At 37.9% G+C, this 14,981-nt stretch overlaps 1 protein-coding gene across 3 annotated transcripts in view; it reads right to left on the bottom strand.

Moving 5' to 3' along the window:
• Window positions 1–14,981, bottom strand: part of Hus1-like (Hus1-like checkpoint clamp component) — a 128,021-nt gene that overhangs the window by 33,260 nt on the left and 79,780 nt on the right. For 2 of the 3 annotated variants that reach the window (XM_068366551.1, XM_068366552.1), the window contains exons 6-7: window positions 14,782–14,901; window positions 4,839–4,993 (exon numbers count right to left, since the gene is read on the bottom strand). In XM_068366551.1, the coding sequence (XP_068222652.1) occupies window positions 4,905–4,993; window positions 14,782–14,901 (209 nt within the window). In that variant the 3' untranslated portion in view covers window positions 4,839–4,904. Of the gene's footprint in view, window positions 1–4,838; window positions 4,994–14,781; window positions 14,902–14,981 lie in introns of those variants that run through there. The other variant, XM_068366550.1, reaches the window with a different exon arrangement.

Raw genomic sequence — 14,981 nt, 5'->3', positions numbered from 1 at the left:
TATCTCCAACTTGTTGGTGAGCACTAGCCATTCCAAAAAGGTTTCCAGAAATACCATCTCTTTTTGGTTGAGAGAAATAAACATAAAATCCTAAGTTCTCAGGGGAAGCACTTCCATGGGTCACTCCTTTAGCACGTGAGCTTGCTGCAACCCAAGCGTTATGCAGAAACCACTGGGTAAGCCCGAGTCTGGAAGAGACAAACTACTACTTTATAGATTGCCCACACCAAATCTTAAACACACATTCATATAGGATCCATTGTTGCTGCACAGCAAGTCTAATTTAAGTTCTCATGGGACAAGTAACTGCTTCTATTGCAAGCATTAGTTTCTTTGCATTATAAGGGTGTTTACGAACATAAGGAAAATAGCAATTTTGATCGAACTTGAAGCCCTCGCTTAAAATCTCGTTAATGCAGGTAAGATGCCTTGTGTTGATTGCCTGATATATAATATATTGCACATATTAATATTTATTCACATGTTCATATCACTAAACCCGGGTACAGCTCTTTGGATTGGTACAGAAGGGTACGAGGCAGCTGCACTCTTCACAAAGGATTCGCTTTGACCTCCTAATATTACTATAGTAATTTTATATCTAAGGGTAAAAGGCAGACCTATTCCACGGAGAATTCCTCTCTCCCAAGGAAGAAGACTCCCAATTAAATGACTAAGAAGTTTGTTATCTGCATAGGAATAAACTACAAATTTGATACAATTTGTATTTTTCCTATCTTTACAAACAAGAGTCATTTGTCAAAGGTCCCGCCCCAGTCACCCCTCAAGTCTCTAACCAGAGGAGTGATGTGACTAGACGCTTGAGACAAACATATACTGTACCGTCATGCACATTAGCTGTCCAACATTACATGATGCAATCTACCGATTCTAATTTTTTTTTTTTTTTTTTTTTTTTTGGCTGTAAAAAAACAAAAGTAAAACCCCTGTTAAATGACTCTGGCTTGTACAGCTATGAAAAATATAAATTGTATCAAATTTGTGGTGTTAAATACCCTCCAAATATATGAAATTTTTTTGTTGTTGCATCAATTGAAGAGTTTATTTTCAGAACAGCAGCCATAAATGCCAGAGCATCAAGTGGCCCAAGTCTGTTCTAGTACATGAAGGCTAGTTGTTTAACAAGCCTAGCATTTTTTTCTTTATATACTATTGATTATTTGTAAAGCATGTCCTCCAAATTGACTTTTTTTAATCCCCGTTTAATGTTTACTTCATATTGCATATTCAGCAAAGGAGCCATTTTAATTACATTAATTTTCATTTACCATTTTAAAGCTCAATCAAGTACATTAAAATTAGTGAATGATTATTAGTAAATGTGAAAATCTCATGAGTGACATTCACCAGCATTAGCAAGAACTCAAATTGGATGGCAAATCTTTACAAACTAGGGCACAAAGTGTGTGATGTCAGCTTTACTTCCAGTTACAATGTATAAAGTAGTCAAAGTTATTTTTATTTAGTGGCATAGAGATTTTATATTTATTTGCATATATCTGAGAGTTTTCATAAAGAAAGTTGTATGAGTCAGGATGGAAAGAGTATTGTATGTTTTTAACAACATTGTTAGTTGTCAAGATGGATTTCGTAATTCATACGATGTTCTGAAGTAATAAAATGCCAAAATGATAATTCTTCTTTTATCCTTTATATATATTTGAAATTGTGTAAAGATTTTACTATAAACTAGTGTGTGAACCTTGGAATATCCAAAATTTTGATAGTAATTTACATTTTTTCCTAGCTATACAAACCTGGTGAAAACTGGAAATGGCTAATGAGGAATTATCGAAGTTTTGGCAGCCACCATCCAGTAGCCACTAGAGGTGCGGGTCTGTCGGTGCACCGAGCTCTTATTTTGATTTTGCCTGGGATTTGTGGGGCGAGTGCAGTGGAAGTGAAACCTTAAGGACTAGGGTTTGTATAGCTAGAAATATGCAAATTACTTTTAAAATTTGAATTGTTCCTATGAGAATATAAACCTTCGCCTCTTAGTAGAGGAGTCATTCTTAGAAAGGAGGAAGTCTCACTCACCCAACTGGCTGGCTAGCAACCCGGGATCATGATCCTCAGTCCGGTAAAGAGAGCAGAGCATATGATTCTTGCATCCTGTGATGTGACCTAGGAGTTTTTCATACAAGAACCTATCTTCAGTGGGAACAATGAAGTGTTAAGTGTCTTGCTCCTGCTTCTAAGCAGTGTGGGGATTCTATACTTTAGCTATGTAAAGTAAATAACCATCAATAGTGTGGTAACCTGCATCAGTGTACGTTCCAGCTCCATAATGTTGCACTGGCTGATCCCAAGAGGTTAAGAAGGAAAATGGGAAAGACCAAATATTCTCACTCTTGAACCTTAGACTTATAATGCAACTGCTATCTTAGACATGATGCTTCTTGTTCTGATAAGAGTGAGGCTTGCTACACCATTTACTGGACAACTACCACAGGTCCTGTGGAAAACTTATCTTAGCTACCTGTGTGTGCAATCCCGAAGATAGTTTGATGCAAAGGTGGGGTTTCTCTTCCAGAAACTTGCCTTCAACACTTGTGTAACTGAATGATTCTTTTGAAGACTAAACTGGTACTAAACCCTCTGAATTCATGAGGTCGAGGAGGGGCTAAGGATGAAGCTGCATTCCTTTGCTCCCTATAGGCTCTATTGATGGTTTCTTCTTTGTCTTCCGTGTACTTACGAAAAGATTCGGCAAGTGGGGTTTACATGATCTCTTATGCTTTATGTAGAGCCTCATATGGCACAGAAGCAGGTCATCAGGGTTATTGGTTGCCTCCATTAGAAATGAGACTGAAAAAGTCAAACCTAGACTCACTAATTTTTTGCTACAAATTCAAGAGCAAAGGAGAATATCTTCAAGTGCTGGGAATGTGACATTATGTACAACAGACCATGCAGGTCTCCCACACTGGGTTGAAGCTAAGGCTATCTAACAAAAACCCTGTTTTGAAGTGTGAGGTCCCTATCTGTGGATCTTGTCAAGGGTTCATATGGCACTTTCCTGAGTAATCCAAGGACCCTTGTCACGTTCCAGGCTTAAGTGAGAGGGTGAACACGAGGCAGTATCCGACAAAGAATCTCTACCATCCAAGTTCTGCCCCATGGAATTGCCACCCTGTCCACCACTTTGGCAGGCATCCCTCCAAAGGTGGTGGTATGGGGGGATTACCACCCCTAATGTGGTCCTTTTCTGCCGGGAGTTTGTCTGCGATGAAAGGGCTAGCTCTGCTCAATCTATCTCCTGTATGGAGGGGGTTGGTCAGTCTCTCTTTCTTTCCTCGGTAGTTGTCAGAGATATTTCTTTTGTTTAGCAGGCATTGTAAGAGGCTGCATGAAGGTAGCAGCTCTCTTGAAGAAGGAAACTTTACTCTCCATCTCCCACTTTTCTTCTACTGCCTCTACTTCATCAGGTGGAAAGAGGGAAGCACTCTGTGTTAGTGGGGTATTCCGCAAAGACAGTCCTTCAAGGCCACATGTCTGACGAACTTGTTTTATTACCCAGTTGCTCCACTGGTGTAACAAAACCTTTCCACTGCCTTCACTACCAAAAGGATGAGCTCCTCTTATTGTTTGTGTATCTCAGGGTCTGCAAGATTCTCGGATACTGCAAAGTTTGAGAGGGTACTGAACTAGTGGTCGATCCAGAATGGAGTCTACAAAGCTGACATTGCTACTGCCCGCATGCTCATGGCCTCCGAGGCCGAGTGTTTTTTGCTGTGCAAGCCTTTCTGCTGACATCCCCAAGGTTAGGGGTGCTACCTCATGGTCTAAGGGAAGAGTGGTAGGATAAGCTCCCTCTGTCATGTAGAAATTCCTCCATTTTGAAAAAGAGGAGGAATTAACGTAGAAGAGCGAACTGCTCACAGTTATCTTTGGTAGCAAGACTTGCACCTCCAGTTTCTGAATAGTCTTCTCTGTTTGTCATGAACAAGGCAGTTTGAGGTGTTACTTCGATCCGAGTTGATTCCTGAAGGAGGAGTCAATGGAGGTCTGCCTTCTAGAGAAGGGGGCTTTCGGAGCGTCACCAAATTTATTCGGTTTCCTGAAGTCCTAATACTCTCAGGAAAAAGGGTTCCTCCTATGGTCCTGTAGAGGTGGACTCCAAGGACCTCACATTGACAAATCCCAGCGACTTGATGGCATGGGGAGGCTCGATGGGTTTAGAGGAAGCAAGCCTTGCCCTCTTCAGTGAAGCTGCCTGAATGTGAGGCTCCAAGAAGTCTCTTACAGGTGATACCAGTCTATTCTTTCCTTACTGGCAACCCATCTCCATGAAAATATGGAGTCAGTAATATGAACATCAAGAGGTGGTTTGTGGAAATCAATGGAATTTTAATAAAAAAAAAAAAATTATTTCTATACCCACCAGATGTTCATATACATGCCAACCCTCCTCCCAACTGATCACTGGCATGAAGAGAAGAGAGAATTCAACTTCAATACTGAAAGACGAAAGACAGTGTGGTATACCCAATTGCTTTTTATTTCCACGAGCTGCAAGATTGTCTTATTACTATACTAGAGGATTAAGTCTAGTTTTTTTGGGGGTAAACATTGATAACTGAGCTTTGAGAGAGAAGTAATATAAACATGGTGAACATAGAAATAATCAAATTTTTAAAAAATTCTCTTAACATCTTTGGCTTGAAAAAATTGCATCTTATATTTTAATTTAAGTGAAATTACCAACTCATTATAAGAAATACTTTTACAATGAGTGTCATAATCACTATTTAAAACATTGAAATACTCAGCCTAATAATAATACTGTGAATAATAACAAGGCTAAGGAAATATAATTTTGTATGAAAAATATATTGAAATCCATACAAATATATCAGCTTACTTACATAAAATAAATAGTATTAAACATTTGCTGCTGCAGGTAAAAAATACTGCAATGTCACATCATCATGTAAGAGGAACATTTGTATCACATGGCCTGATACAATATCTGAAAAAAGATGAAACAAATGCTTCATGATATCAAGTTATTAAACAAATGCTTCATGATATCAAGTTATTTTTTTAACAGTTGGAGGTGATACCTCCTATACAAAAAGAAAGAAAAATACCCCTAACATAGCTACTCTTGTTCTTCCAGCATTTTATTTCTGTTTTCAGTCGGTAACTATATATAGATATAAACTACTACTGCTTAAACTATGTTGTAACTAAATAATGACAAACAATGAAACAGATGGTAATCTTCTATCTAGTGGGCATGCTGGAAAGTGTATAAATTCGCTTAAAATACAACTAGATTACCCATAATCAACTTCTATATAAACTAATATGAAATTGATGACAACTAAATTTTTTCCTTATAAGACCAAAAGCCTGAGACTGGCAATCACCGTAAAACCTAGTACTTTAAAATTCAGTGATATTATAGGGAATACTGCAGACAAATATCTATTCTACTGCATGACACACTGAGAAAGGTACTCAAACTTCATTTCAGTCTCGCCCAGCTCTCAACTGCATTGCTTGTTAAATTTATTATTTTTTTTCATTATCATCATCATTGTTGGTAAATGTTTAATTTCAGCATCGATGAAACAGTCTTTTGAGGTTCTTGTTATGTTGTTTACAGTAGTCTAGACTTGGCTCTAATTTTCCCTTTTCCAAATCCCTTATCTTCTCCTTGCATCCTCATCGCCTCACCAGGAAGTTAAATATAAACATTTTTTAAACCAAATCAAGGCTAAACTAGACTAGACCTGGTCAAGGCTGAATCTATGGAATCACTCACTCATTTGTTTCAAGTACCTTATTACCTAAAACCATGAAGGTTTGCTTCCCCGAGAGGAGTGGCCAGCAATGCAATGTAGCAATTTTAGCTCTGCCACCTAAAGAAACTAATTTTTGGAATTAAAATACGATTTAATGTAATAAGTACAGGTTTCTCAAATTCCTTTAAAAATAAGGTGCCTAAGAAATTTCAACCCTAACTATTTTACTATACTTGAGTGATTAGTAGAAAGAGGGATTCCAGACAATTTTCAGTGCTGAACTAGAAATGGAAAACTTAAGAAAAGAGTTGGGTACAGTATCTTTCAATATACATAACTTACAGCCATGCGACCCTGCTTTACCTCATGGAATGACATGGCCCAAATTTTTAAAGTAACACTTGTTCCAAGTAAAACCAAGTTGCACAGACCTGATACCCTGGAAAACATTAGTCATCCTCTAAGGTCCAGCTTTCTGCTTCTAGTGTGATGTGCAGTATATTGTAGAAAGTGTCAAAGGTTATTTGTAGTCTGATGCAACTTGAAAATAAACAACCATGAAGTTAAAGTACTGTACACAATTTATAGAACTGAAATCTTAGAAAATAATATGGCAGAATTTTCAGGAGATAATTCAGAAGAATCATTTGACAAAAAATGTATCATAGTTGTTGAAGAATGACAACTTCCTGTCGGCACTAAAAAACTATCAATGTAATGCATGTCCGAGATGTTCCTAAAGAAAAGTTAGTCCAAAACTTACGGACATTTGAATAGGAAACCACAACCATCATAAAAGATGAGCTGGCAACATTAAAAGAATAATTATCAGCTTACTCAAAAAATTTCAAAGCTAACTTGAGTCATACAAAGATGATGCAAGAATGATTCTGTTGAAACAAATATGGCAACAAAACTGCCAACAAATCTTTCCCCTTATATTTTGGTCATAAGTACATACATACATATACATATACCAAAGGCACTTCCCCCAATTTTGGGGGGTAGCCGACATCAACAAGAAACAAAAACAAAAAAGGGGACCTCTACTCTCTACGTTCCTCCAGCCTAACCAGGGACTCAGCCGAGTTCAGCTGGTACTGCTAGGGTGCCACAGCCCAACCTCCCACATTTCCACCACAGTGGGAGGTTGGGCATAAGTAGCTTTGAGTATCCCTTTTAGCTGCCACAAAATGATCCGTAAAGGCAATAAAAAGAGGAAACTTCAGTACGATCACATTCATAAGTGACGACACTGTGCTTTCATAATCATTCAAAGTGAAAAGAATTAATTTCAATTTTTTCATAAACTTTTTTTAATGACTTTGAAGAGCAAATCAGTACATATATCAAGAATATACAGGTATCTAATATAAAATGTAAAAGATCTTCGCAGTTAAAAACTTTGCCATTTTTGATATGCAATGAAATTACAGTACAGTATAAGAAACATTCTGAAATGTGAACAATAAAATCAGATACCATGTGCAATCCTTTTATACAATAAGAAAATTTGCCTTTCCAACTCCTAAAGGTTGACATGCCTGAAAAGGTGTGAAAATGTTGCAACTCGTCAGATGACATACAGTGGATTACATTTAATATGTAGCCTATTATTATTATTATTATTACTATCCAAGCTACAACCCTAATTGGAAAAGCAAAATGCTATAAGCCCAGGGGCTCCAATAGGGAAAAATAGCCCAGTGAGGAAAGGAAATAAGGAAATAAATAACTGAAGAGAACAAATTAACAGGAAATCATTCTAAAAAAAGTAACAACGTCATAACAGATATGTCATATATAAACTATTAACAACTTCAAAAACAAATATGTCATATATAAACTATAAAAAGACTCATGTCCGCCTGGTCAACAAAAAAGCATTTGCTCCAACTTTGAACTTTTGAAGTTCTACTGATTCAACAACCCGATTAGGAAGATCATTCCACAACTTGGTAACAGCTGGAATAAAACTTCTAGAGTACTGCGTGGTATTGAGTCTTATGATGGAAAAGGCCTGGCTATTAGAATTAACTGCCAGCCTAGTATTACGAACAGGATAGAATTGTCCAGGGAGATCTGAATGTAAAGGATGGTCAGTTATGAAAAATCTTATGCAACATGCATAATGAACTAATTGAACGACGGTGCCAGAGATTAATATCTAGATCAGGAATAAGAAATTTAATAGACCGTAAGTTTCTGTCCAACAAATTAAGATGAGAATCAGCAGCTGAAGACCAGACAGGAGAACAATACTCAAAACAAGGTAGAATAAAAGAATTAAAACACTTCTTCAGAATAGATTGATCACCGAATATCTTAAAAGACTTTCTCAATAAGCCAATTTTTTGTGCAATTGAAGAAGACACAGACCTTATATGTTTCTCAAAAGTAAATTTGCTGTCGAGAATCACACCTAAAATTTTGAAAGAGTCATACAAATTTAAAGAAACATTATCAATACTGAGATCCGGATGTTGAGGAGCCACCGTCCTTGACCTACTTACAATCATACTTTGAGTTTTGTTAGGATTCAACTTCATACCCCATAACTTGCACCATACACTAATTTTAGCTAGATCTCTATTAAGGGATTCACCAACCCCAGGTCTACATTCAGGGGATGGAATTGATGCAAAGAGAGTAGCATCATCTGCATATGCAACAAGCTTATTTTCTAGGCCAAACCACATGTCATGTGTATATAGTATGAAAAGTAATGGGCCAAGAACACTACCCTGTGGAACACCGGATATCACATTCCTATACTCACTATGGTGCCCATCAACAACTACTCTTTGAGATCTACTACTTAAAAAATCAATAATAATGCTAAGAAACGACCCACCCACTCCCAACTGTTTCAGTTTGAAAACAAGGGCCTCATGATTAACACGGTCAAAGGCAGCACTAAAATCAAGGCCAATCATACGAACTTCACGACCACAATCAAGGGATTTCTGTACTGCATTGGAGATTGTAAGAAGGGCATCACATGCTCCAAGGCCTTTACGAAAACCAAATTGCAAACTAGGGAATAGATGATTACCTTCAGCAAACCTATTAAGACGTTTTGCCAGAAGACGTTCAAAAACTTTAGATAATATGGGAGTTATGGAAATTGGGCGGTAATCAGTGGGACTTGAGCTACCACAAACACATTTACATAGAGGAGTAACATTACCAATTCTCCAACAAGTGCTAAAAGCTCCTCTTCTTGCTAACTTGCGCAAAATAACAGATAACTTTGGAGCTAAGAAATCTGCGGTCTTTATAAAAAACAAAGGAAAAATACCATTTGGGTCTACACCTCCATAAGCATCAAGGTCCATCAACAGAGCTTTAATCTCACGAGATCGAAAAGCTAAACTAGTTAGTTTAGCCTCAGGAAAACAGGAATGAGGAAGTTCAAGTTTTTCATTACTCTGTTTACTGTCAAAAACATCAGCCAAAAGGGTTGCCTTTTCCTTTGGACAGTGAGTGACTGAGCCATCTGGTTTAAGTAAAGGAGGAACTGCTGCATCTACACCAAAGAGTGCAGATTTAAGGGTAGACCACCATTTATGTTCCTGAGTTGTACCAGAGAGGGTTTCTTTTATGATTAAATTGTACTCCTTTTCAGTTGAGGCATAAACTCTCTGAGCAAAAGCTCGAAGCTGAGTATAGTTGTTCCAGGTCAAATCTGATCTGTTACCCTTCCAAAGGTGATAGGCCTCCTGCTTCTCCAAATAAGCACGTCTACAATCATCATTGAACCACGGTTTGTCCTTCATTCGGTACCTTAGCACACGAGAAGGGATACGCCTATCAATTATGTTGACTAGATTCTCATTCAAAGAGACAACAGGATCTACACTATTATATAATTGTGACCAATTCAAGCACAAAAGATCATGCAAAATCCCATTCCAGTCTGCTTGGGATTTCATATAAATTTTACAGGAATATGATATATCAGGGACAGGCTGCTCAGTCTTCACTAATAATGAAATCAAAGCATGATCAGAAGTCCCGACTGGAGAATCAACCTTACTAGTTATAACGCCAGGGGAGTCAGTGTATACGAGGTCCAAGCAATTACCAGACCTGTGAGTAGCTTCATTTATGATTTGCTCACAGCCTGATTCAGAGGCAAAGTCTAAAGCTCTTAAGCCATGGCGATCGGTAGGAGAGATAGAACTTAACCACTCCCTATGGTGAGCATTAAAATCACCAACAAAGACAAAAGAAGCCTTTCTATCATCTTCTTGTATCTTAGCCATAATGGTAAGAAGACAATCGAAGATAGAATCATCCATGTCTGGATTCCGGTAGATCGAACACAAATAAAAGTTGTTATGCCTGCCACAAACTTTTATTACCTGAATCTCATGACATCCACATTGATAGCAGGACTTATGAGAAGCAGGGTACTCGGTCCTAATATACACCGCCATTCCCCTGGCCCTAGTAATGGTATCACGTTTCAGCATTATTGGCTTCTTAAAACCAGTTATAAGGAGCTCAGATGAGTGCCTCATATTAGAAACCAAAGTTTCTGAGCACAAAAGAATATCATACTGTCTGGACGCAACTGTAAGGTCTTGGATATTTGCATGCAGACCACGAATATTGCAATACAGAAGACGACATTGACGAAATCTAGGACGTACTGGTCCCGGATTTCGCTCCATGTCTCCAGACAGCATAAGAATTAATAGAAATAAGAAAGAGACATCATACTTAAAAACTAGATTAACAAGAATTATAACAAAAACAATATGTACAGAATAATAAAAAAAGTGATTGATGATACCCATAGACTATAGTAAAAAGTCGGAAAAACTGGTCAACATGGAGGAGCCGATACACCATGCAAGGCTAAATACCCTCCAGGATAGCCACTTCAACTGAAGGGAGGACAGTAAGGATGGTTTTGAGAAGAAAAAATCAGAAAAAGGAAAAGACAACCTCTTGATAAACCACCAGGCATCCATGGCCCTTCTATTAAGCCTGCCCAACACACCATTTCAAAAAAACAAGAGGAAGAAAAAAAAATAAGATAGAATAGAGTGCCCGAGTGTACCCTCAAGCAAGAGAACTCTAACCCAAGGCAGTGGAAGACCATGGTACAGAGGCTATGGCACTACCCAAGACTAGAGAACAATGGTTTAATTTTGGAGTGTCCTTCTCCTAGAAGAGCTGCTTACCATAGCTAAAGAGTCTCTTCTACCCTTACCAAGAGGAAAGTACACTGAACAAATTGCAGTACAGTAATTAACCCCTTGGGTGAAGAAGTGTTGTATCTCATTGTTGTCAGATGTATGAGGAAAGACGAGAATATGTGAAGAATAGGCCAGACTATTCTGTGTAAGTGTAGGCAAAGAAAAAATAAGCCGTGACTAGAAAGAGGGATCCAATGCATTACTGTCTGGCCAGTCAAAGGATCCAATACCTCTCTAGTGGTAGTATCTCAACGGGCGGCTGGTGCCCTGGCCAACCTACTTCTCACTGACCTGATGTTGGGATGATGGAGCATCATGGACATCACAAATTCTAGAGCTGAAAGACAGGAAGCTTCAGTATACCGAGTTATGATAGAAATGCATAGAAATAATATCCTCCCCCATCAAAATCGGCCGTAAATTAAATATGTCTGACAACAGTATCCAGGCCGATCAATTGTTTCAACAAGAACCTCAAGAATCAGCCAAGAAAAGGATGACCCCAAGTGCTTAAAAATTGAAACCATACATGATTAATAAAGCATCTTTCTCATTTTAGGTTTCCCTTTTAAATTTTTTTCCAGTAAAAACAGAGCCTAATATCACAAGTAAGCCAATAAGATAATTTGAAAGATTACATCTCCCTTTAAATCAACCACTTTATGGGAACTTGCTTCCCGAGATCCTGTAGTTCCCAGATGTTGCTTTGTAGGTTGACAATTTGTCCGAAAATAATAGTACAGTATACAGTATCATAACTTATGAACCTGACTGCACTAATGGGAATATCTTGTTATCTATGATGGACTCATTTTCCCAGTTTGGCTTAAAAAGTAGAGGCTCATATTCTCCAATACTGTTAGGACTATTAATACTGTACTGTAAGCTGAAAACCTGCTGAGAAAAAGATCCATCGGGATACCGTATCCCATCGAGAGTGCTTGTACCTGAGAGTGGAAAGAGTAGGAAAATCTGAGCTCCGTCTTTTCTGAGGAGGCTGATTTTGATAATGTGTGGGCAAAGTCACACAAGGGAAATCTGGGTAAATTTCCATCACCACCTTCCTCTCATACATCTGAATTTGAGAAAAATCTGGTTTCTTTATGGTCTTCATTGATGTAGCAATAAGTGTCGTAGTTACCGTTTTATTCAATTTGGCTAAGGTAGACATGCCCTTGTCCCACACTTCCACATGACTCGATCATGAAAAGGTGGCAACCTGTCCTCCTATCTCACACGTGGCTATGGTGGCTTGTTCCATTGGCGCGTCAGAGTGGGTACGTGTGCGGGTGGTAGTGCGTTCAGCTGGCACACATGTAGCAACTTGGATTACTTTTCTTTTATGGATCTGCAGGTGCAAGGCAAAATGTGTGCTCACATTTGGGCAACCCGACCAAACATGTAAATTAGAATTCTTAGATGATGGTATGATAGCCACTCTAAGCCATCTGAAAAAGAAGACTAAGGCTTCTCTCCCTCCAACACTCATATCAGATGAGTATGGAAGAACTACTTGTAAGAGCACCTGACTGGCCAGCCCTCTCATCTCATGGTCATATAAGCAGTTAGAGGAGGGTGGGAACATCAAACTCCCTTAAATATCTATTATTCCAATTCTTAATACCTTAATTTGTTTCAATTTATATTAGTGGTGCAATGAACCCCAGCCTGGGGTCTATGGTTGCACCTCTATGCTCCACTAGCCTTGTATCCGAGGGCTTTTTTCAAGATGGTCACTGTTCCCCTGATGGCAGCAATCTGCACCTCATTTATGCCTGGACAACTTTGTATCACCTGAAGGTATTGTTTCAAGTTTTTCTTCTAAAGTCCTTTTGCTCCCATGTATTTTTCAGGTCGTCTTTAGTTCTTAATATCTTGTTATTTTCTGCCTCTCAGCTCTATTGAGGCCAAGATCACCGAGTACTGTCACATCTATTAATCTTTGCTGTTTTTTCTTCTTTATTCCAGATCACAATATCAGGTTTTATAGCTCCTCCTCCTATGTATCTTCCTGTTGGGATTATCTTATCATAAAAGATAGTAACGGTCCTGTTGGAGGTAACCCGATCTGGTTCATGTTCCCATACTTTATCTTTTACTTCAATTTTCTATTCTTTACTTACTTTACAATGTATATATTTACAGATTTTATTGTGGTGAGCTGTGTAGTGACCATCTGCAAGTAAAGCCTGGCAGGCTGAAACCAGATGACCAACACTCAACTGCTGCCTGACAAATCCTACACTGATAATTTCTGCCATATACTGTGCAATCATGTATTGTGTGTGAGAATACCATCTAAAAAATTGGTTATCACTTTAACCATGAACTACATGGTTATATAGGTTATAAAACTGCTGATACAGATGAATACGTAGACTGATCCCACCTCTATACTAACATTGCCCAAGTTTATAACTATTGGCCAGTAGAGGAGGCACGGTCAATCACAGCATGCCGATTAGTAACCTGGGTGCTGATTGGCTGTCGGACCACAGAATAACACTTGAGTATCCTACGCTGTCCAGTTTGCTTTTTCAAGTACTTATGCGCCATCACTGCATCCTTACGTGTTGTGTGGCATTTTCAAACATTTTTTGCTACAATTATGAATTGCATGCTAAACATTCTCGACCTTCTAAGGTTTCTGGCAAAGAATCCAAGCATCTGAGGAAGATGCTTACTAATGTGAAGATGAAACTCCTAGAAGTGCTTAAGGAAGGGAGAATTTATAAGACGTAGGCTGCCATTACAGCATCAATGAATCTACAGTTCACTACATCGAGAAGGAACAAAATAATAGTGTATACTGTAAGGACGAAAGCAAATGTCTATTTAACAAGACAGAAAAAAGGGTGGTAACCACCTACAAGTCCATTGTAAGGATGGAGTTTACGTATCTTCAATGGCGAGTGTTTTGATTTAAAAATTCTCATTTATATAAGGATATGCTTACATTAAAAGTAAATTTTAGCTTAAACAGTGATTAAAAGTGTATAATAGGTATATAAGAGTGCTGGGAGGGCTTATAAGATTAAATTCATTGATAATAAAAAATATGAAAAAGGAAAAATTATAGAAAATTTTGTATCTACTTTCCAGTTTTTCAGCTAGTGTGTGTGTGTGGGGGGGGGGGGGGGGGGGGGGGCTGGACCATATCAACCGCAACAGCCGAAGGATCACTGTGCATCTATACTGTACTACATGAACTGATGATGGGTGATGACAGAACTTTCTCTATAGTAAAATACATAAATTATTACAAGTGCAAAATATGTCTATTGCTTTGCTCACTTTTTAAAATAAGAACCAAATATCTGACATTTTATGGGTATAATCTATCTTTACAAAGATGATTTGACAAACTAACAAGGCACAATAATTATCCTTTCCCTCCCTGTAAAGAGTTTTATCTAAAACAACGATTCACCATTATTTCTAAAATCTTCTAATACTCCTAAGTTTTGCATAAACTACTTCCAAACTCCCTCTGCTAACTATTAATTCTTTAAACCTATCATTATCATCTAACCAATGAGTTGTACTATTTATTCTTTTTTGAAATAGGAAAACCAGAGCAAAGCCACACTAAATGACAGCTGATAAGGAAAAACTAAACAGAAGCGATGGAAAATTAAAGACAGTAAACAATGCACCTGGAAATTTGAGTGGTTGCAAAGGATTTTTTAATATTTTCTAGTGTGCCAAAAAAGGCACCAAAGTGTCTTACTCCCTTTCAGACCAAAAATTATATCATATCATGTAATCTAATCATACAACATTTGTTCAAAACTTACTGCAAATAGCCTTAGTTGGATTAATTTGCTCCCCTTGAAGAAACAAAGAAAATTTCTTAATATCAACTGTTGCTGAATGAAGTTCTTCAAGATCAACTGCTTCGCCATTATCTTGACTATCTGCAACAAATAAAAAATAATTGGATATAATGTAGCACAAAAGGATGTGAAAAACTACAAATTCTTAAAGGAATTTATAT

This window comes from Palaemon carinicauda, chromosome 44 (assembly GCF_036898095.1).
Source record: "Palaemon carinicauda isolate YSFRI2023 chromosome 44, ASM3689809v2, whole genome shotgun sequence".
In the NCBI taxonomy this organism is placed as follows: Eukaryota; Metazoa; Arthropoda; class Malacostraca; order Decapoda; family Palaemonidae; genus Palaemon; species Palaemon carinicauda.
This window is presented reverse-complemented; position numbering and strand designations above follow the sequence as displayed.